Raw genomic sequence first — 24506 nt, forward strand, 5'->3', positions numbered from 1 at the left:
GAACGTGGAGGCCACACACACTAGTGAGCCTCATCAGGAGCATGCCCAGGTGTTGTAGGGAGGTCATACAGGCACGTGGAGGCCACACACACTACTGAGCCTCATCAGGAGCATGCCCAGGTGTTGTAGGGAGGTTATACAGGAACGTGGAGGCCACACTACTGAGCCTCATCAGGAGCATGCCCAGGTGTTGTAGGGAGGTTATACAGGAACGTGGAGGCCACACTACTGAGCCTCATCAGGAGCATGCCCAGGTGTTGTAGGGAGGTCATACAGGCACGTGGAGGCCACACACACTACTGAGCCTCATCAGGAGCATGCCCTGGCGTTGTAGGGAGGTTATACAGGAACGTGGAGGCCACACACACTAGTGAGCCTCATCAGGAGCATGCCCAGGTGTTGTAGGGAGGTCATACAGGCACGTGGAGGCCACACACACTACTGAGCCTCATCAGGAGCATGCCCAGGTGTTGTAGGGAGGTCATACAGGCACGTGGAGGCCACACTACTGAGCCTCATCAGGAGCATGCCCTGGCGTTGTAGGGAGGTTATACAGGAACGTGGAGGCCACACACACTACTGAGCCTCACCAGGAGCATGCCCAGGTGTTGTAGGGAGGTCATACAGGCACGTGGAGGCCACACACACTACTGAGCCTCATCAGGAGTATGCCCAGGTGTTGTAGGGAGGTTATACAGGCACCTGGAGGCCACACACACTACTGAGCCTCATCAGGAGCATGCCCAGGTGTTGTAGGGAGGTTATACAGGAACGTGGAGACCACACACACTACTGAGCCTCATCAGGAGCATGCCCAGGTGTTGTAGGGAGGTCATACAGGCACGTGGAGGCCACACACACTACTGAGCCTCATCAGGAGCATGCCCAGGTGTTGTAGGGAGGTTATACAGGAACGTGGAGGCCACACACACTACTGAGCCTCATCAGGAGCATGCCCAGGTGTTGTAGGGAGGTTATACAGGCACGTGGAGGCCACACACACTACTGAGCCTCATCAGGAGCATGCCCAGGTGTTGTAGGGAGGTTATACAGGCACGTGGAGGCCACACACACTACTGAGCCTCATCAGGAGCATGCCCAGGTGTTGTAGGGAGGTTATACAGGAACGTGGAGGCCACACACACTACTGAGCCTCATCAGGAGCATGCCCAGGTGTTGTAGGGAGGTTATACAGGCACGTGGAGGCCACACACACTACTGAGCCTCATCAGGAGCATGCCCAGGTGTTGTAGGGAGGTTATACAGGCACGTGGAGGCCACACACACTACTGAGCCTCATCAGGAGCATGCCCAGGTGTTGTAGGGAGGTTATACAGGAACGTGGAGGCCACACACACTACTGAGCCTCATCAGGAGCATGCCCAGGTGTTGTAGGGAGGTCATACAGGCACGTGGAGGCCACACACACTACTGAGCCTCATCAGGAGCATATCCAGGTGTTGTAGGGAGGTCATACAGGCACGTGGAGGCCACACACACTACTGAGCCTCATCAGGAGCATGCCCAGGTGTTGTAGGGAGGCTATACAGGCACGTGGAGGCCACACACACTACTGAGCCTCATCAGGAGCATGCCCAGGTGTTGTAGGGAGGTCATACAGGCACGTGGAGGCCACACACACTACTGAGCCTCATCAGGAGCATGCCCAGGTGTTGTAGGGAGGTTATACAGGCACGTGAAGGCCACACACACTACTGAGCCTCATCAGGAGCATGCCCAGGTGTTGTAGAGAGGTCATACAGGCACGTGGAGGCCACACACACTACTGAGCCTCATCAGGAGCATGCCCAGGTGTTGTAGGGAGGCTATACAGGCACGTGGAGGCCACACACACTACTGAGCCTCATCAGGAGCATGCCCAGGTGTTGTAGGGAGGTTATACAGGCACGTGGAGGCCACACACACTACTGAGCCTCATCAGGAGCATGCCCAGGCATTGTAGGGAGGTTATACAGGCACGTGGAGGCCACACACAATACTGAGCCTCATCAGGAGCATGCCCAGGTGTAGGGAGGTTATACAGGAACGTGGAGGCCACACACACTACTGAGCCTCATCAGGAGCATGCCCAGGTGTAGGGAGGTTATACAGGCACGTGGAGGCCACACACACAACTAAGCCTCATCAGGAGCATGCCCAGGTGTTGTAGGGAGGTCATACAGGCACGTGGAGGCCATACACACTACTGAGCCTCATCAGGAGCATGCCCAGGTGTTGTAGGGAGGTCATACAGGCACGTGGAGGCCACACACACTACTGAGCCTCATCAGGAGCATGCCCAGGTGTTGTAGGGAGGTCATACAGGCACATGGAGGCCACACACACTACTGAGCCTCATCAGGAGCATGCCCAGGTGTTGTAGAGAGGTCATACAGGCACGTGGAGGCCACACACACTACTGAGCCTCATCAGGAGCATGCCCAGGTGTTGTAGGGAGGTCATACAGGCACATGGAGGCCACACACACTACTGAGCCTCATCAGGAGCATGCCCAGGTATTGTAGGGAGGTCATACAGGCACGAAGAGGCCACACACACTACTGAGCCTCATCAGGAGCATGCCCAGGTGTTGTAGGGAGGTTATACAGGAACGTGGAGGCCACACACACTACTGAGCCTCATCAGGAGCATGCCCAGGCATTGTAGGGAGGTTATACAGGCACGTGGAGGCCACACACACAACTAAGCCTCATCAGGAGCATGCCCAGGTGTTGTAGGGAGGTTATACAGGAACGTGGAGGCCACACACACTACTGAGCCTCATCAGAAGCATGCCCAGGTGTTGTAGGGAGGTTATACAGGCACGTAGAGGCCACACACACTACTGAGCCTCATCAGGAGCATGCCCAGGTGTTGTAGGGAGGTCATACAGGAACGTGGAGGCCACACACACTACTGAGCCTCATCAGGAGCATGCCCAGGTGTTGTAGGGAGGTCATACAGGCACGTGGAGGCCACACACACTACTGAGCCTCATCAGGAGCATGCCCAGGTGTTGTAGGGAGGTTATACAGGAACGTGGAGGCCACACACACTAGTGAGCCTCATCAGGAGCATGCCCAGGTGTTGTAGGGAGGTTATACAGGAACGTGGAGGCCACACTACTGAGCCTCATCAGGAGCATGCCCTGGCGTTGTAGGGAGGTTATACAGGAACGTGGAGGCCACACACACTAGTGAGCCTCATCAGGAGCATGCCCAGGTGTTGTAGGGAGGTCATACAGGCACGTGGAGGCCACACACACTACTGAGCCTCATCAGGAGCATGCCCAGGTGTTGTAGGGAGGTTATACAGGAACGTGGAGGCCACACTACTGAGCCTCATCAGGAGCATGCCCAGGTGTTGTAGGGAGGTTATACAGGAACGTGGAGGCCACACTACTGAGCCTCATCAGGAGCATGCCCAGGTGTTGTAGGGAGGTCATACAGGCACGTGGAGGCCACACACACTACTGAGCCTCATCAGGAGCATGCCCTGGCGTTGTAGGGAGGTTATACAGGAACGTGGAGGCCACACACACTAGTGAGCCTCATCAGGAGCATGCCCAGGTGTTGTAGGGAGGTCATACAGGCACGTGGAGGCCACACACACTACTGAGCCTCATCAGGAGCATGCCCAGGTGTTGTAGGGAGGTCATACAGGCACGTGGAGGCCACACTACTGAGCCTCATCAGGAGCATGCCCTGGCGTTGTAGGGAGGTTATACAGGAACGTGGAGGCCACACACACTACTGAGCCTCACCAGGAGCATGCCCAGGTGTTGTAGGGAGGTCATACAGGCACGTGGAGGCCACACACACTACTGAGCCTCATCAGGAGTATGCCCAGGTGTTGTAGGGAGGTTATACAGGCACCTGGAGGCCACACACACTACTGAGCCTCATCAGGAGCATGCCCAGGTGTTGTAGGGAGGTTATACAGGAACGTGGAGACCACACACACTACTGAGCCTCATCAGGAGCATGCCCAGGTGTTGTAGGGAGGTCATACAGGCACGTGGAGGCCACACACACTACTGAGCCTCATCAGGAGCATGCCCAGGTGTTGTAGGGAGGTTATACAGGAACGTGGAGGCCACACACACTACTGAGCCTCATCAGGAGCATGCCCAGGTGTTGTAGGGAGGTTATACAGGCACGTGGAGGCCACACACACTACTGAGCCTCATCAGGAGCATGCCCAGGTGTTGTAGGGAGGTTATACAGGCACGTGGAGGCCACACACACTACTGAGCCTCATCAGGAGCATGCCCAGGTGTTGTAGGGAGGTTATACAGGAACGTGGAGGCCACACACACTACTGAGCCTCATCAGGAGCATGCCCAGGTGTTGTAGGGAGGTTATACAGGCACGTGGAGGCCACACACACTACTGAGCCTCATCAGGAGCATGCCCAGGTGTTGTAGGGAGGTTATACAGGCACGTGGAGGCCACACACACTACTGAGCCTCATCAGGAGCATGCCCAGGTGTTGTAGGGAGGTTATACAGGAACGTGGAGGCCACACACACTACTGAGCCTCATCAGGAGCATGCCCAGGTGTTGTAGGGAGGTCATACAGGCACGTGGAGGCCACACACACTACTGAGCCTCATCAGGAGCATATCCAGGTGTTGTAGGGAGGTCATACAGGCACGTGGAGGCCACACACACTACTGAGCCTCATCAGGAGCATGCCCAGGTGTTGTAGAGAGGTCATACAGGCACGTGGAGGCCACACACACTACTGAGCCTCATCAGGAGCATGCCCAGGCGTTGTAGTGAAGCCACACACACTACTGAGCCTCATCAGGAGCATGCCCAGGCGTTGTAGAGAGGTCATACAGGCACGTGGAGGCCACACACACTACTGAGCCTCATCAGGAGCATGCCCTGGCGTTGTAGGGAGGTCATATAGGCACGTGGAGGCCACAAACACTACTGAGCCTCATCAGGAGCATGCCCAGGTGTTGTAGGGAGGTTATACAGGCACGTGGAGGCCACACACACTACTGAGCCTCATCAGGAGCATGCCCAGGTGTTGTAGAGAGGTCATACAGGCACGTGGAGGCCACACACACTACTGAGCCTCATCAGGAGCATGCCCAGGTGTTGTAGGGAGGCTATACAGGCACGTGGAGGCCACACACACTACTGAGCCTCATCAGGAGCATGCCCAGGCGTTGTAGGGAGGTCATACAGGCACGTGGAGGCCACACACACTACTGAGCCTCATCAGGAGCATGCCCAGGTGTTGTAGGGAGGTTATACAGGCACGTGAAGGCCACACACACTACTGAGCCTCATCAGGAGCATGCCCAGGTGTTGTAGAGAGGTCATACAGGCACGTGGAGGCCACACACACTACTGAGCCTCATCAGGAGCATGCCCAGGTGTTGTAGGGAGGTCATACAGGCACGTGGAGGCCACACACACTACTGAGCCTCATCAGGAGCATGCCCAGGTGTTGTAGGGAGGTCATACAGGCACGTGGAGGCCACACACACTACTGAGCCTCATCAGGAGCATGCCCAGGTGTTGTAGGGAGGTTATACAGGCACGTGGAGGCCACACACACTACTGAGCCTCATCAGGAGCATGCCCTGGCGTTGTAGGGAGGTTATACAGGAACGTGGAGGCCACACACACTACTGAGCCTCATCAGGAGCATGCCCTGGCGTTGTAGGGAGGTTATACAGGCACGTGGAGGCCACACACACTACTGAGCCTCATCAGGAGCATGCCCTGGCGTTGTAGGGAGGTCATACAGGCACGTGGAGGCCACAGACACTACTGAGCCTCATCAGGAGCATGCCCAGGTGTTGTAGGGAGGTCATACAGGCACGTGGAGGCCACACACACTACTGAGCCTCATCAGGAGCATGCCCAGGTGTTGTAGGGAGGTCATACAGGCACGTGGAGGCCACACACACTACTGAGCCTCATCAGGAGCATGCCCAGGTGTTGTAGGGAGGTCATACAGGCACGTGGAGGCCACAAACACTACTGAGCCTCATCAGGAGCATGCCCAGGTGTTGTAGGGAGGTCATACAGGCACGTGGAGGCCACACACACTACTGAGCCTCATCAGGAGCATGCCCAGGTGTTGTAGGGAGGTCATACAGGAACGTGGAGGCCACACACACAACTAAGCCTCATCAGGAGCATGCCCAGGTGTTGTAGGGAGGTCATACAGGCACGTGGAGGCCACACACACTACTGAGCCTCATCAGGAGCATGCCCAGGTGTTGTAGGGAGGTCATACAGGCACGTGGAGGCCACACACACTACTGAGCCTCATCAGGAGCATGCCCAGGTGTTGTAGGGAGGTCATACAGGCACGTGGAGGCCACACACACTACTGAGCCTCATCAGGAGCATGCCCAGGTGTTGTAGGGAGGTCATACAGGCACGTGGAGGCCACACACACTACTGAGCCTCATCAGGAGCATGCCCAGGTGTTGTAGGGAGGTCATACAGGCACGTGGAGGCCACACACACTACTGAGCCTCATCAGGAGCATGCCCAGGTGTTGTAGGGAGGTCATACAGGCATGTGGAGGCCACACACACTACTGAGCCTCATCAGGAGCATGCTCAGGTGTTGTAGGGAGGTCATACAGGCACGTGGAGGCCACACACACTACTGAGCCTCATCAGGAGCATGCCCAGGTGTTGTAGGGAGGTTATACAGGCACGTGGAGGCCACACACTACTGAGCCTCATCAGGAGCATGCCCAGGTGTTGTAGGGAGGTTATACAGGCACGTGGAGGCCACACACACTACTGAGCCTCATCAGGAGCATGCCCAGGTGTTGTAGGGAGGTTATACAGGAACGTGGAGGCCACACACACTACTGAGCCTCATCAGGAGCATGTCCAGGTGTTGTAGGGAGGTTATACAGGCACGTGGAGGCCACACACACTACTGAGCCTCATCAGGAGCATGCCCAGGTGTTGTAGGGAGGTCATACAGGCACGTGGAGGCCACACACACTACTGAGCCTCATCAGGAGCATGCCCAGGTGTTGTAGGGAGGTTATACAGGCACGTGGAGGCCACACACCCACTACTGAGCCTCATCAGAAGCATGCCCAGGTGTTGTAGGGAGGTCATACAGGCACGTGGAGGCCACACACACTACTGAGCCTCATCAGGAGCATGCCCAGGTGTTGTAGGGAGGTTATACAGGCACGTGGAGGCCACACACACTACTGAGCCTCATCAGGAGCATGCCCAGGTGTTGTAGGGAGGTTATACAGGCACGTGGAGGCCACACACACTACTGAGCCTCATCAGGAGCATGCCCAGGTGTTGTAGGGAGGTCATACAGGCACGTGGAGGCCACACACACTACTGAGCCTCATCAGGAGCATGCCCAGGTGTTGTAGGGAGGTTATACAGGCACGTGGAGGCCACACACCCACTACTGAGCCTCATCAGGAGCATGCGCAGGCATTGTAGGGAGGTCATACAGGCACGTGGAGGCCACACACACTACTGAGCCTCATCAGGAGCATGCCCAGGTGTTGTAGGGAGGTTATACAGGCACGTGGAGGCCACACACACTACTGAGCCTCATCAGGAGCATGCCCAGGTGTTGTAGGGAGGTTATACAGGCACGTGGAGGCCACACACACTACTGAGCCTCATCAGGAGCATGCCCAGGTGTTGTAGGGAGGTCATACAGGCACGTGGGGGCCACACACACTACTGAGCCTCATCAGGAGCATGCGCAGGCATTGTAGGGAGGTCATACAGGCACGTGGAGGCCACACACACTACTGAGCCTCATCAGGAGCATGCCCAGGCATTGTAGGGAGGTTATACAGGAACGTGGAGGCCACACACACTACTGAGCCTCATCAGGAGCATGCCCAGGTGTTGTAGGGAGGTTATACAGGCACGTGGAGGCCACACACACTACTGAGCCTCATCAGGAGCATGCCCAGGTGTTGTAGGGAGGTTATACAGGCACGTGGAGGCCACACACACTACTGAGCCTCATCAGGAGCATGCCCAGGTGTTGTAGGGAGGTCATACAGGCATGTGGAGGCCACACACACTACTGAGCCTCATCAGGAGCATGCCCAGGTGTTGTAGGGAGGTCATACAGGCACGTGGAGGCCACACACACTACTGAGCCTCATCAGGAGCATGCCCAGGTGTTGTAGGGAGGTTATACAGGCACGTGGAGGCCACACACACTACTGAGCCTCATCAGGAGCATGCCCAGGTGTTGTAGGGAGGTTATACAGGCACGTGGAGGCCACACACACTACTGAGCCTCATCAGGAGCATGCCCAGGTGTTGTAGGGAGGTTATACAGGAACGTGGAGGCCACACACACTACTGAGCCTCATCAGGAGCATGCCCAGGTGTTGTAGGGAGGTTATACAGGAACGTGGAGGCCACACACACTACTGAGCCTCATCAGGAGCATGCCCAGGTGTTGTAGGGAGGTCATACAGGCACGTGGAGGCCACACACACTACTGAGCCTCATCAGGAGCATGCCCAGGTGTTGTAGGGAGGTTATACAGGCACGTGGGGGCCACACACACTACTGAGCCTCATCAGGAGCATGCCCAGGTGTTGTAGGGAGGTTATACAGGCACGTGGAGGCCACACACACTACTGAGCCTCATCAGAAGCATGCCCAGGTGTTGTAGGGAGGTCATACAGGCACGTGGAGGCCACACACACTACTGAGCCTCATCAGGAGCATGCCCAGGTGTTGTAGGGAGGTTATACAGGCACGTGGAGGCCACACACACTACTGAGCCTCATCAGGAGCATGCCCAGGTGTTGTAGGGAGGTTATACAGGCACGTGGAGGCCACACACACTACTGAGCCTCATCAGGAGCATGCCCAGGTGTTGTAGGGAGGTTATACAGGCACGTGGAGGCCACACACCCACTACTGAGCCTCATCAGGAGCATGCGCAGGCATTGTAGGGAGGTCATACAGGCACGTGGAGGCCACACACACTACTGAGCCTCATCAGGAGCATGGCCAGGTGTTGTAGGGAGGTTATACAGGCACGTGGAGGCCACACACACTACTGAGCCTCATCAGGAGCATGCCCAGGTGTTGTAGGGAGGTTATACAGGCACGTGGAGGCCACACACACTACTGAGCCTCATCAGGAGCATGCCCAGGTGTTGTAGGGAGGTCATACAGGCACGTGGGGGCCACACACACTACTGAGCCTCATCAGGAGCATGCCCAGGCATTGTAGGGAGGTTATACAGGAACGTGGAGGCCACACACACTACTGAGCCTCATCAGGAGCATGCGCAGGCATTGTAGGGAGGTCATACAGGCACGTGGAGGCCACACACACTACTGAGCCTCATCAGGAGCATGCCCAGGCATTGTAGGGAGGTTATACAGGAACGTGGAGGCCACACACACTACTGAGCCTCATCAGGAGCATGCCCAGGTGTTGTAGGGAGGTCATACAGGAACGTGGAGGCCACACACACTACTGAGCCTCATCAGGAGCATGCCCAGGTGTTGTAGGGAGGTTATACAGGCACGTGGAGGCCACACACACTACTGAGCCTCATCAGGAGCATGCCCAGGCATTGTAGGGAGGTCATACAGGCACATGGAGGCCACACACACTACTGAGCCTCATCAGGAGCATGCCCAGGTGTTGTAGGGAGGTCATACAGGAACGTGGAGGCCACACACACTACTGAGCCTCATCAGGAGCATGCCCAGGCATTGTAGGGAGGTTATACAGGCACGTGGAGGCCACACACACTACTGAGCCTCATCAGGAGCATGCCCAGGTGTTGTAGGGAGGTTATACAGGCACGTGGAGGCCACACACACTACTGAGCCTCATCAGGAGCATGCCCAGGTGTTGTAGGGAGGTTATACAGGCACGTGGAGGCCACACACACTACTGAGCCTCATCAGGAGCATGCCCAGGTGTTGTAGGGAGGTTATACAGGCACGTGGAGGCCACACACACTACTGAGCCTCATCAGGAGCATGCCCAGGTGTTGTAGGGAGGTTATACAGGCACGTGGAGGCCACACACCCACTACTGAGCCTCATCAGGAGCATGCGCAGGCATTGTAGGGAGGTCATACAGGCACGTGGAGGCCACACACACTACTGAGCCTCATCAGGAGCATGGCCAGGTGTTGTAGGGAGGTTATACAGGCACGTGGAGGCCACACACACTACTGAGCCTCATCAGGAGCATGCCCAGGTGTTGTAGGGAGGTTATACAGGCACGTGGAGGCCACACACACTACTGAGCCTCATCAGGAGCATGCCCAGGTGTTGTAGGGAGGTCATACAGGCACGTGGGGGCCACACACACTACTGAGCCTCATCAGGAGCATGCCCAGGCATTGTAGGGAGGTTATACAGGAACGTGGAGGCCACACACACTACTGAGCCTCATCAGGAGCATGCGCAGGCATTGTAGGGAGGTCATACAGGCACGTGGAGGCCACACACACTACTGAGCCTCATCAGGAGCATGCCCAGGCATTGTAGGGAGGTTATACAGGAACGTGGAGGCCACACACACTACTGAGCCTCATCAGGAGCATGCCCAGGTGTTGTAGGGAGGTCATACAGGAACGTGGAGGCCACACACACTACTGAGCCTCATCAGGAGCATGCCCAGGTGTTGTAGGGAGGTTATACAGGCACGTGGAGGCCACACACACTACTGAGCCTCATCAGGAGCATGCCCAGGCATTGTAGGGAGGTCATACAGGCACATGGAGGCCACACACACTACTGAGCCTCATCAGGAGCATGCCCAGGTGTTGTAGGGAGGTCATACAGGAACGTGGAGGCCACACACACTACTGAGCCTCATCAGGAGCATGCCCAGGCATTGTAGGGAGGTTATACAGGCACGTGGAGGCCACACACACTACTGAGCCTCATCAGGAGCATGCCCAGGTGTTGTAGGGAGGTCATACAGGCACGTGGAGGCCACACACACTACTGAGCCTCATCAGGAGCATGCCCAGGTGTTGTAGGGAGGTTATACAGGCACGTGGAGGCCACACACACTACTGAGCCTCATCAGGAGCATGCCCAGGTGTTGTAGGGAGGTTATACAGGCACGTGGAGGCCACACACACTACTGAGCCTCATCAGGAGCATGCCCAGGTGTTGTAGAGAGGTCATACAGGAACGTGGAGGCCACACACACTACTGAGCCTCATCAGGAGCATGCCCAGGTGTTGTAGGGAGGTCATACAGGCACGTGGAGGCCACACACACTACTGAGCCTCATCAGGAGCATGCCCAGGTGTTGTAGGGAGGTTATACAGGCACGTGGAGGCCACACACACTACTGAGCCTCATCAGGAGCATGCTCAGGTGTTGTAGGGAGGTTATACAGGCACGTGGAGGCCACACACACTACTGAGCCTCATCAGGAGCATGCCCAGGTGTTGTAGGGAGGTTATACAGGCACGTGGGGGCCACACACACTACTGAGCCTCATCAGGAGCATGCCCAGGTGTTGTAGGGAGGTCATACAGGAACGTGGAGGCCATACACACTACTGAGCCTCATCAGGAGCATGCCCAGGTGTTGTAGGGAGGTCATACAGGCACATGGAGGCCACACACACTACTGAGCCTCATCAGGAGCATGCCCAGGTGTTGTAGGGAGGTTATACAGGAACGTGGAGGCCACACACACTAGTGAGCCTCATCAGGAGCATGCCCAGGTGTTGTAGGGAGGTTATACAGGCACGTGGAGGCCACACACACTACTGAGCCTCATCAGGAGCATGCCCAGGTGTTGTAGAGAGGTTATACAGGCACGTGGAGGCCACACACACTACTGAGCCTCATCAGGAGCATGCCCAGGTGTTGTAGGGAGGTTATACAGGAACGTGGAGGCCACACACACTACTGAGCCTCATCAGGAGCATGCCCAGGTGTTGTAGGGAGGTCATACAGGCACGTGGAGGCCACACACACTACTGAGCCTCATCAGGAGCATGCCCAGGTGTTGTAGGGAGGTCATACAGGCACGTGGAGGCCACACACACTACTGAGCCTCATCAGGAGCATGCCCAGGTGTTGTAGGGAGGTTATACAGGCACGTGGAGGCCACACACACTACTGAGCCTCATCAGGAGCATGCGCAGGCATTGTAGGGAGGTCATACAGGAACGTGGAGGCCACACACACTACTGAGCCTCATCAGGAGCATGCGCAGGCATTGTAGGGAGGTTATACAGGCACGTGGAGGCCACACACTTTCCACTTTCATTTTGTGTCTTCACATCCCGGCCTCCATTGGTTAAAACATTTGCTTTCCATTGATGTTTTTCTGTGATTTTGTGGCACATTCAGCCGTGGACAGAGCAAAGTGTTCACCGAGGAGATTCCATTCTCTCAGATCCAGGAGGTGTTATTTCACTGCTCCCTTTAATTTTTTGAGCAGTGTATGTACTTAGTGACTGCACCAGCAGAATAGTGAGTGCAGCTCTGGAGGATAATACAGGAGGTAATTCAGGATCTGTAATGTATGTACACAGTGACTGCACCAGCAGAATAGTGAGTGCACCAGTAGAATAGTGACTGCACCAGCAGAATAGTGACTGCATCAGCAGAATAGTGACTGCATCAGCAGAATAGTGACTGCACCAGCAGAATAGTGAGTGCACCAGTAGAATAGTGACTGCACCAGTAGAATAGTGACTGCACCAGCAGAATAGTGACTGCATCAGCAGAATAGTGACTGCACCAGCAGAATAGTGACTGCATCAGCAGAATAGTGAGTGCACCAGTAGAATAGTGACTGCACCAGTAGAATAGTGACTGCACCAGCAGAATAGTGAGTGCACCAGTAGAATAGTGACTGCACCAGCAGAATAGTGACTGCATCAGCAGAATAGTGACTGCATCAGCAGAATAGTGACTGCAGCAGCAGAATAGTGACTGCAGCAGCAGAATAGTGACTGCATCAGCAGAATAGTGACTGCACCAGCAGAATAGTGAGTGCAGCTCTGGAGTATAATACAGGAGGTGACTCGGGATCACTAATGTATGTACACAGTGACTGCACCAGCAGAATAGTGAGTGCAGCTCTGGAGTATAATACAGGAGGTAACTCAGGATCAGTAATGTAATGTATGTACTTAGTGACTGCACCAGCAGAATAGTGAGTGCAGCTCTGGAGGATAATACAGGAGGTAATTCAGGATCTGTAATGTATGTACACAGTGACTGCACCAGCAGAATAGTGAGTGCACCAGTAGAATAGTGACTGCACCAGCAGAATAGTGACTGCATCAGCAGAATAGTGACTGCATCAGCAGAATAGTGACTGCACCAGCAGAATAGTGAGTGCACCAGTAGAATAGTGACTGCACCAGCAGAATAGTGACTGCATCAGCAGAATAGTGACTGCACCAGCAGAATAGTGAGTGCACCAGTAGAATAGTGACTGCACCAGCAGAATAGTGACTGCATCAGCAGAATAGTGACTGCATCAGCAGAATAGTGACTGCAGCAGCAGAATAGTGACTGCAGCAGCAGAATAGTGACTGCATCAGCAGAATAGTGACTGCACCAGCAGAATAGTGACTGCATCAGCAGAATAGTGACTGCAGCAGCAGAATAGTGACTGCATCAGCAGAATAGTGACTGCATCAGCAGAATAGTGACTGCACCAGTAGAATAGTGACTGCAGCAGCAGAATAGTGACTGCAGCAGCAGAATAGTGACTGCATCAGCAGAATAGTGACTGCACCAGCAGAATAGTGACTGCATCAGCAGAATAGTGACTGCAGCAGCAGAATAGTGACTGCATCAGCAGAATAGTGACTGCAGCAGCAGAATAGTGACTGCAGCAGCACAATAGTGACTGCATCAGCAGAATAGTGACTGCAGCAGCAGAATAGTGACTGCATCAGCAGAATAGTGACTTCATCAGCAGAATAGTGACTTCATCAGCAGAATAGTGACTGCAGCAGCAGAATAGTGACTGCAGCAGCAGAATAGTGACTGCATCAGCAGAATAGTGACTGCAGCAGCAGAATAGTGACTGCAGCAGCACAATAGTGACTGCAGCAGCACAATAGTGACTGCAGCAGCACAATAGTGACTGCAGCAGCACAATAGTGACTGCAGCAGCAGAATAGTGACTGCATCAGCAGAATAGTGACTGCAGCAGCAGAATAGTGAGTGCAGCTCTGGAGTATAATACAGGAGGTAACAGTGACTGCATCAGCAGAATAGTGAGGTGGGGGGGGTAGCAGTCTACTGTATGCACGCTCCTGATTATGGGGCGGATGGACTCCCTGGTTTTCCTCCCCCCTCAGCTCCCGGGGTCGTTACACCCCCCCCACCCTTTGGCTTCTGGGGTCGCACCGCCTTCCTACCCCCCTCGGCTTTTGGGGTGGCTCCGTCTCCCCCCTTCTCTGGCACACATCATTAACCCTTCACCTTTCTCTGCAGTTGGACAATCTGGTGTTGATCAATAAGATCAAGGAGCAGCTGATGGCAGAGAAGATCCGACCGCCGCACCTGCCCCCGACCTCCGTCCCCTCACAGCAGCCGCTGCTCATCCCCCCGTCCCCCGCAGAGACCAGCCAGTCTGTCATGTCTCTGCAAAAGCTGCAGCAAGTCCCTGGACTGCACCCGCAAGCTGTACCCCAGCCCGATGTGGCGCTGCATGCCCGGCCCGCCACCAGCTCCATCCTAGGTATCTGAGCTGCCTGTGGGTGCGCAGTCACCTCCATGTATCGGGGGCTGTGGGGTGACGCTGGGCGCGTCTCACATCTACACCTTCTCAGCGACGTCTTATGTTTCAGGACTTGGTCTGTCGTCCTCCCGCTCTAATGTCAGCACTTCAGAGTCCGGGACCAGTGGCGCTCCCCCCACCTCCAGCAGCCAGACGCGGCTCATCGCAACCTCCCCCACCCTGATCTCTGGACTCGCCAGTGTCCCCACACTGGACTCCATCAAGACCATCCAGGGCCACAGCCTGCTCGGCCCCAGCAAGCCCGAGAGGGGCCGCAAGAAAATCAAGGCAGAGAACCCGCCTGGCCCACCCGTGCTCGTCGTCCCCTACCCAATCCTGGCCTCCGGGGACATTGGGAAAGAAGGGAAAACTTACAGGTTAGTGTCCAGCAGGGTGGAACGCTCCCAGGCCGCCTGTCTGACCAATAACGGATAATGGGTTATACTGGTGTAAGGACTGGTAATGCTCTGGGGGCCGGGAATTGCTCTGGGAGCCGGGGGTTGCTCTTGGTGCGGGAGGCTGAGGGTTTCTCTGGGGGCCAGGGGTTGCTCTTGGTGCGGGAGGCTGAGGGTTGCTCTGGGGGCCGGGGGTTGCTCTTGGTGCGGAAGGCTGAGAGTTGCTCTGGGGGCCGTGGTTGCTCTTGGTGCGGGAGGCTGAGGGTTGCTCTGGTGGCCGGGGGTTGCTCTGGGGGCCGGGGGTTGCTCTGGGGGCCGGGGGTTGCTCTGGGGGCCTGGCGGTTGCTCTGGGGGCCTGGCGGTTGCTCTTGGTGCGGGAGGCTGAGGGTTGCTCTGGGGGCCGGGGGTCGCTCTTGGTGCGGGAGGCTGAGGGTTGCTCTGGTGGCCGTTGGTTGCTCTGGGGTCCGGGGGTCGCTCTTGGTGCGGGAGGCTGAGGGTTGCTCTGGTGGCCGTTGGTTGCTCTGGGGGCCGGGGGTTGCTCTTGGTGCGGGAGGCTGAGGGTTGCTCTGGGGGCCAGGGGTCGATCTTGGTGCGGGAGGCTGAGGGTTGCTCTGGTGGCCGGGGGTTGCTCTTGGTGCGGGATGCTGAGGGTTGCTCTGGGGGCCGGGGGTTGCTCTTGGTGCGGGAGGCTGAGGGTTGCTCTGGTGGCCGGGGGTTGCTCTTGGTGCGGGAGGCTGGGGGTTGCTCTTGGTGCGGGAGGCTGAGGGTTGCTCTGGGGGCCGGGGGTCGCTCTTGCTACGGGAGGCTGAGGGTTGCTCTGGAGGCTGAGGGTTGCTCTGGTGGCCGGGGGTTGCTCTTGGTGCGGGAGGCTGAGGGCTGCTCTGGGGGCCGGGGGTTGCTCTTGGTGCGGGAGGCTGAGGGTTGCTCTGGTGGTCGGGGGTTGCTCTGGGGGCCGGGGGTTGCTCTTGGTGCGGGAGGCTGAGGGTTGCTCTGGTGGCCGGGGGTTGCTCTTGGTGCGGGAGGCTGAGGGCTGCTCTGGGGGTTGGGGGTTGCTCTTGGTGCGGGAGGCTGAGGGTTGCTCTGGTGGCCGGGGGTTGCTCTTGGTGCGGGAGGCTGAGGGATGCTCTGGGGGCCAGGGGTTGCTCTTGGTGCGGGAGGCTGAGGGTTGCTCTCGGGGTTGGGGTTGCTGGCGCTGAAGTTGGCCGTTGTGTACTTTTCCCCAGCTCCCTAACTCTCCGTTCCTTCTAGGTGTAAGGTTTGCCCTCTGACCTTCTTTACTAAGTCTGAGATGCAGATTCACTCCAAGTCTCACACTGAGGCCAAACCCCACAAGTGCCCGCACTGCTCCAAGTCATTTGCCAACGCCTCTTACCTGGCCCAGCATCTGCGTATCCACCTGGGTGTGAAGCCGTACCACTGCTCGTACTGCGAGAAGTCCTTCCGCCAGCTCTCGCACCTGCAGCAGCACACCAGGTAATGTGTGTACAGCCGGCCCGCAGGCCGCTGCCTTCCATTCTACCTGCAGGCCAGTGACAGGACGCCGGCTCTCCGCACCGCGCTCCCCTGCACTGCTCCAGAGTTAGAGGAGGAGCGGGTCCATAATGAGTGACAAGTGTGTGGTGGTGATGGCCCACAGTGATCTGAGGGAATGTGAAGGGTACAGGGGGGATGTTGGATGGTACCGGCAGGATCATGCGAGAGAGCACAGGGAGGATGTCAGATGGCACTGGGGTGATGCGAGGGGGCACAGGAGCGGATGTCTGATGTCACCAGGGTCACGCGAGAGAGTGCTGGGGGGAATGTTGGATGGCACCGGTGTCATGTGAGGAGGGACGCAGGGGGAATGTCGGATGCCACTGGGGTCATGCGAGGGTGTGCAGGGGCAATGTCGGATGCCACTGGGGTCATGCGAGGGTGTGCAGGGGCAATGTCGGATGCCACTGGGGTCATGCGAGGGTGTGCAGGGGCAATGTCGGATGCCACTGGGGTCATGCGAGGGTGCGCAGGGGCAATGTCGGATGGTGCCAAGGTTTTGTGAGAGGGCGTGGGGAGGTGGTGCACGGGGTTTATGGGATGGTAGCGGAGTGATTCGAGATGGCACAGGGGTGCAGCGGCAATGTCTCCTGCTGACCGTGTGTTGCTCCTCTTGTTTTGAAGGATTCACACCGGGGACCGGCCGTACAAGTGCCCGCAGCCGGGATGTGAAAAGGCTTTCACACAACTCTCCAACCTGCAGGTGAGTGCCCTCGCGGGGGGTAATACTGGGCGATGCTACAATACAAGGTGCTGACTCTCATTTTTCAGTCTCACCAGCGGCAGCACAACAAAGACAAACCGTACAAGTGTCCAAACTGCTACCGGGCGTACACGGACTCGGCCTCGCTGCAGATCCACTTGTCTGCCCACGCGGTGAAGCACGCCAAGGCGTACTGCTGCAGTATGTGCGGGCGGGCATACACATCCGTGAGTAGCTCCTCTATGCAAGCAATGTGCTGAGCCGAGCGCCGGCACCCCTCTTATTCCTTGCATTGTGCTTGGACCCCCATTGTCTTTCCTGGAGGTCCGGCTCTGTTGTGATGACGTCTTCTCTTCTGCAGGAGACCTATCTGATGAAGCACATGTCCAAGCACACGGTGGTGGAGCATCTGGTCAACCATCATTCTCCTCAGCGGACCGAGTCCCCCGGCATTCCAGTCCGAATCTCTCTTATATAAGGACCATACAAGCGAGGAGGGGGTGACCAGACGGGGGGGCAGGATGGCCTCATTCCTGGACTGTGCGGCAGCTGCGGGGGCCTCGCCCCATTTCATGGCCTCTGGATTCTCGCTCTTCTCGCTGGTCGCCCTCGGGATTGCATCTGTGTCAGACTAGAGATGAGCGGAAGCTTCTGCGATGGCCGCTGTCGTTCTGCGATGGCCGCTGTCGTTCTGCGATGACCGCTGTCGTTCTGCGATGGCTGCTGTCACATGGTGATGCCCCGGACGAGCACTTTCAATCTATTTTTTTTTTTTTTTTGAAACTTTCTTTTTTATTCTCCATTTTTTTACATAAAAGAACAAAAAATAATACAAAAATAATCCTATTTATTGGCCAAGAATCTGGTGCTGCTAATCTGGGAAAAGACTTTGTGGAGGATGGGGATGTTCAGCACCCCTACAACGTGCCCCCCAGGGAGCGGAGCGCGGTGGGCAGACCTCGCCGGGGTCCTGAGACTTTATCTCCCCCACACGTCCCCAGATCATCCTCCTTGAGCGCTGGGGCCGCACACCACCCGGGGCCTTGTATACATCGTACGTGTCGGCTGCACACCACCCGGGGCCTTGTATACATCGTACGTGTAGGCCGCACACCACCCGGGGCCTTGTATACATCGTACGGGTAGGCTGCACACCACCCGGGGCCTTGTATACATCGTACGGGTAGGCTGCACACCACCCGGGGCCTTGTATGCATCGTACGTGTAGGCTGCACACCACCCGGGGCCTTGTATACATCGTACGTGTAGGCTGCACACCACCCGGGACCTTGTATACATCGTACGTGTAGGCCGCACACCACCCGGGGCCTTGTATACATCGTACGTGTCAGCTGCACACCACCCGGGACCTTGTATACATCGTACGTGTAGGCTGCACACCACCCGGGGCCTTGTATACATCGTACGTGTAGGCCGCACACCACCCGGGGCCTTGTATACATCGTACGTGTCGGCTGCACACCACCCGGGGCCTTGTATACATCGTACGTGTAGGCCGCACACCACCCGGGGCCTTGTATACATCGTACGTGTAGGCCGCACACCACCCGGGGCCTTGTATACATCGTACGTGTAGGCCGCACACCACCCGGGGCCTTGTATACATCGTACGTGTAGGCTGCACACCACCCGGGGCCTTGTATACATCGTACGTGTAGGCCGCACACCACCCGGGGCCTTGTATACATCGTACGTGTCGGCTGCACACCACCCGGGGCCTTGTATACATCGTACGTGTCGGCTGCACACCACCCGGGGCCTTGTATACATCGTACGTGTAGGCTGCACACCACCCGGGGCCTTGTATACATCGTACGTGTCGGCTGCACACCACCCGGGGCCTTGTATACATCGTACGTGTAGGCCGCACACCACCCGGGGCCTTGTATACATCGTACGTGTCGGCTGCACACCACCCGGGGCCTTGTATACACCGTACGTGTAGGCCGCACACCACCCGGGGCCTTGTATACATCGTACGTGTAGGCTGCACACCACCCGGGGCCTTGTATACATCGTACGTGTCGGCTGCACACCACCCGGGGCCTTGTATACATCGTACGTGTAGGCCGCACACCACCCGGGGCCTTGTATACATCGTACGTGTCGGCTGCACACCACCCGGGGCCTTGTATACATCGTACGTGTCGGCTGCACACCACCCGGGGCCTTGTATACATCGTACGTGTCTCGTTGCCCTAGAGTCTGGGCTCACACAGTGCGGTTGCAGTGACATTTAGTGTCCCACAGTTTGGGGTAATAGGTGCAGCAGTAGAAGCTCTGTGAGGCGAGACGGGGGGATGTACGGCTGCGCGGCGCTGGCTTCTGGAGGACAGACTGTGTGATGCCCCCGCTCAGGCCGGGCACTCGGGGGCACGTACCGCTCAGACTCTTCTCAGGACTTGTGCTGAGTCTGCCCCAGGGACGGCCCGGATCTTGGGTAATATACAGATTTTAGCACTTGGCATGTGTGGTGATTTACTGTAGATGGCAGCAGTGAGGCGCTGCTGGCTGCCCTCCTTGTGCGCGTGGTACGGTGGAAAGCCGTCACGCTGTGCCCACGCTGGCCCGGGTGAATGCATTCGTCTGTCGCTCGTTTTCTGCCTCATTATGTGGCCTGGTGGTGCAGCGGGACGTGTGTTCGCAACGTGTCCTCTCCTGGCCGTGACTGTCACATGGAGATACTTGGCTCCAACCCCCTGATCCCAGAGATCAGTACCCATGTGGTTCCCGCTGGGGTCATGCAGGAGCGGTGCCCATATTCAGGGCGCTCTTTTCTCCGCACACTTCCGGCCGGGAGCTAATGTCCGGCCCATATGACACATGGGGAGACGTCTTTCCCTGGTCACCCTCCCTCCTGCTTGTCTCCTCCGTCAGCTGTGATGGGGCCTCCAGCGATTGTTGGAGATTTGAGCCCAGAGGACCTATCTATGCTGCGGCATTGGGGGCCATGTCCTTGGGTTTATGCCCCTGATGGGCGGCAGCTACACCGTGTGAACGTGGGCTGGGGTCTGCGGCCTCGCTGCTTTGGTGGAGGGATTCTTGCAGCTGAGATGACCGTCAGTGAATGATTTTCTCTTTGCACTTTTCCGGCCTCACGGGGATCACCCTCCATTAGACCATTCCCATCATCTTGGGACCACCACCTTCCTGACGCGGAGCGTGTGCCGATTTGATGGTTTTTATACAGTTTGTGTTACCAAAAGTGAAAACCAGTTACCTCTCCTGGTGTGCCCCATCATCAGGGCCCGGGGCGGCCTAGACCTTTGTGCTGCCCCTTCTGTCTCGTCGTTTTGTTTCCTCTGCTGGGAGGGATTGCGGCATTTGTGGAAAGCTTTAAGATTTGGTGCTGTATGCGACCCTCGGTGAGGACGCTGGCTGATGCTCTGTGGGTGCTCTCAGGCTGCGACCCCCGGTGAGGACGCTGGCTGTGCTCTGTGGGTGCTCTCAGGCTGCGCCCCCCGGTGAGGACGCTGGCCGATGCTCTGTGGGTGGTCTCAGGCTGCGCCCCCCGGTGAGGACGCTGGCTGATGCTCTGCGGGCGCTCTCAGGCTGCGCCCCCCGGTGAGGACGCTGGCCGATGCTCTGTGGGTGGTCTCATGCTGTGCCCCCCGGTGAGGACGCTGTCTGAATGTGGGTGCTTCCCAGGTCTCAGGCTACGACCCCGGCGAGGACGCTGGCTGATGCTCTGCGGGCGCTCTCAGGCTGCGCCCCCCGGTGAGGACGCTGGCTGTGCTCTGTGGGTGCTCTCAGGCTGCGCCCCCCGGTGAAGACGCTGGCCGATGCTCTGTGGGTGGTCTCAGGCTGCACCCCCCGGTGAGGATGCTGGCCGATGCTCTGTGGGTGGTCTCAGGCTGCGCCCCCCGGTGAAGACGCTGGCTGTGCTCTGTGGGTGGTCTCAGGCTGCGCCCCCCGGTGAGGACGCTGGCTGTGCTCTGTGGGTGCTCTCAGGCTGCGCCCCCCGGTGAAGACGCTGGCCGATGCTCTGTGGGTGGTCTCAGGCTGCGCCCCCCGGTGAAGACGCTGGCTGTGCTCTGTGGGTGGTCTCAGGCTGCGCCCCCCGGTGAAGACGCTGGCTGTGCTCTGTGGGTGGTCTCAGGCTGCGCCCCCCGGCGAGGACGCTGGCTGATGCTCTGCGGGTGGTTGCTCCCCCTCTCTCAGGCTGCGCCCCCCGGTGAGGACGCTGGCTGATGCTCTGCGGGTGGTTGCGGAGCGGGTGCGGACGCTGGCTGATGCTCTGCGGGTGGTCTCATGCTGTGCCCCCCGGTGAGGACGCTGTCTGAATGTGGGTGCTTCCCAGGTCTCAGGCTACGACCCCGGCGAGGACGCTGGCTGATGCTCTGCGGGCGCTCTCAGGCTGCGCCCCCCGGTGAGGACGCTGGCCGATGCTCTGTGGGTGGTCTCAGGCTGTGCCCCCCGGTGAGGACGCTGTCTGAATGTGGGTGCTTCCCAGGTCTCAGGCTACGACCCCGGCGAGGACGCTGGCTGATGCTCTGCGGGCGCTCTCAGGCTGCGCCCCCCGGTGAGGACGCTGGCTGTGCTCTGTGGGTGCTCTCAGGCTGCGCCCCCCGGTGAAGACGCTGGCCGATGCTCTGTGGGTGGTCTCAGGCTGCACCCCCCGGTGAGGATGCTGGCCGATGCTCTGTGGGTGGTCTCAGGCTGCGCCCCCCGGTGAAGACGCTGGCTGTGCTCTGTGGGTGGTCTCAGGCTGCGCCCCCCGGTGAAGACGCTGGCTGTGCTCTGTGGGTGGTCTCAGGCTGCGCCCCCCGGCGAGGACGCTGGCTGATGCTCTGCGGGTGGTTGCTCCCCCTCTCTCAGGCTGTGCCTCCCGGGGAGGACGCTGGCTGATGCTCTGCGGGTGGTTGCTCCCCCTCTCTCAGGCTGTGCCTCCCGGGGAGGACGCTGGCTGATGCTCTGCGGGTGGTTGCGGAGCGGGTGCGGACGCTGGCTGATGCTCTGCGGGTGGTTGCGGAGCGGGTGCGGACGCTGGCTGATGCTCTGCGGGTGGTTGTGGAGTGGGTGCTCCCCCGCTCTCAGGCTGTGCCCCCCGGGGAGGACGCTGGCTGATGGTCTGCGGGCGGTTGTGGAGCGGGTGCTCCCCCGCTCTCAGGCTGTGCCCCCCGGTGAATCAGTTTTACTTTCTGCGCAGTTTAAGCCTTAACGATCCGGTTCTTTCCGTTTTTTGCTGAATTTGGCTGCCTCCCGCTTCTGATGTGTTGTATAAGGGTTATGCAAGGACGGCCCTTACCCTCGGCATGTTAATAATGTGTACAGACGCTAATACTGATTAACACTTTCTTTTCTATAATGTACGAGCCACTTGTATGTAGAGCCTAGGAATGATGGGGGGATGCTCCCCCGTTCTTACGACTGAACTAATTCACGGCTTCATTATGTATAAAAATAACAAGAAAAAAAAAAGTTGCTCTTTGTATCTGTTGTGGAAATAAACCTGTACATGCAGCCTTTGTATAAAGTGTGTGGCTCCACTGGCCTCATTCATTCTGCGCAGCGCCAGAGAAAGCGAGAACCGCTCCCTGCTGAGGGGGCCCACATCGTGCAAGGCCTGCCGAGGGGGCCGGCCCACGCCATGCAAGGCCTGCCGAGGGGGGCCAACATCGTGCAAGGCCTGCCGAGGGGGCCGGCCCACGCCATGCAAGGCCTGCCGAGGGGGGCCAACATCGTGCAAGGCCTGCCGAGGGGGCCGGCCCACGCCATGCAAGGCCTGCCGAGGGGGCCAACATCGTGCAAGGCCTGCCGAGGGGACCGGCACACGCCTTGCAAGGCCTGCCGAGGGGGCCAACATCGTGCAAGGCCTGCCGAGGGGACCGGCCCACATCGTGCAAGGCCTGCCGAGGGGGCCCACGCACATAGCAGCACTGAGTACTTCAGCTCTGGGGTTCAGGCCTCTTACAGGGACCCTTCATTATTGGGGCCCTCGGAGGCGCTGTTCCCTGCAGATTCACAACCTCCCAGAGACTTTTCGGGCCTCTTCAGGGAATGAGGTTTCGCCGACCACTGGCCACCCTGGTGTGGGGCTGCAGAATGTACAGGAAGGGCCCGGGGCCACACACATCGGCCAGATCTACTCTGCCTGCAGATCGGATGGAGAAACAAAGCATCTGACCCCCGCTGGATTAATACAACTGCAACTTTATTTATAAAATAAAGATAACACGACCAAGTGCTGGAGACATGGCGGCTGCCATACAGCGCCTCTCCCAGGAACAGTGTGGTCACTGCTGTACAGGGAAAACAATGGACGAAGAGCATTCCCCAGGGATCAGGACAAGTTCCCCCTCGTATTATGGACGCACCCCTGTATCCTGCCCATAGATCTCCAGAGCAGGCTGCCCAGCACTGGGGGCATCAGACATCTCAGAAACTGCCCCACAACCCCGCTCGTAACGGAAACGCAGAAAAGGCTTCCAAAAAATGAAAAGGCAGAGGACACGAGTCTACAAATTCATTTTCTGCTGAAAACAGAAGAAACCTTATAAAATAGAGAATCTGCTCATAAAAATATAGAAAACAAGGAGCTGTGACTAGCGCAGGTCCCCCGATCATATCCCTGCAGACGTGGCCTCAGTCAGGAGCTGTGAATCGCGCAGGTCCTCCGATCGTACCCCTGCAGACGAGGCCTCAGTCAGGAGCTGTGAATAGCGCAGGTCCTCCGATCGTAGCCCTGCAGACGTGGCCTCAGTCAGGAGCTGTGAATCGCGCAGGTCCTCCGATCGTACCCCTGCAGACGAGGCCTCAGTCAGGAGCTGTGAATAGCGCAGGTCCTCCGATCGTACCCCTGCAGACGAGGCCTCAGTCAGGAGCTGTGAATAGCGCAGGTACTCCGATCGTAGCCCTGCAGACGTGGCCTCAGTCAGGAGCTGTGAATCGCGCACGTCCCCCGATCGTATCCCTGCAGACGTGGCCTCAGTCAGGAGCTGTGACTAGCGCAGGTCCTCCGATCGTACCCCTGCAGACGAGGCCTCAGTCAGGAGCTGTGAATAGCGCAGGTCCTCCGATCGTACCCCTGCAGACGTGGCCTCAGTCAGGAGCCGTGAATAGCGCAGGTCCTCCGATCGTAGCCCTGCAGACGTGGCCTCAGTCAGGA

At 57.7% G+C, this 24506-nt stretch overlaps 1 protein-coding gene across 1 annotated transcript in view; it reads left to right on the plus strand.

Annotated features, from left to right (window-relative positions):
- The window catches only part of ZNF362 (zinc finger protein 362), a 50363-nt gene extending 27488 nt beyond the window's left edge, over positions 1-22875 (plus strand). The window contains exons 3-8 of the mRNA XM_075328584.1: positions 14461-14707; positions 14817-15123; positions 16390-16614; positions 17299-17377; positions 17446-17604; positions 17739-22875. Coding sequence (XP_075184699.1) covers positions 14461-14707; positions 14817-15123; positions 16390-16614; positions 17299-17377; positions 17446-17604; positions 17739-17855 — 1134 coding nt within the window. The 3' untranslated portion in view covers positions 17856-22875. The remainder of the gene's footprint in view (positions 1-14460; positions 14708-14816; positions 15124-16389; positions 16615-17298; positions 17378-17445; positions 17605-17738) is intronic.
- Positions 22876-24506: the final 1631 nt, after the last annotated feature.

This window comes from Anomaloglossus baeobatrachus, chromosome 11, assembly GCF_048569485.1.
Source record: "Anomaloglossus baeobatrachus isolate aAnoBae1 chromosome 11, aAnoBae1.hap1, whole genome shotgun sequence".
Classification (NCBI taxonomy): domain Eukaryota; kingdom Metazoa; phylum Chordata; class Amphibia; order Anura; family Aromobatidae; genus Anomaloglossus; species Anomaloglossus baeobatrachus.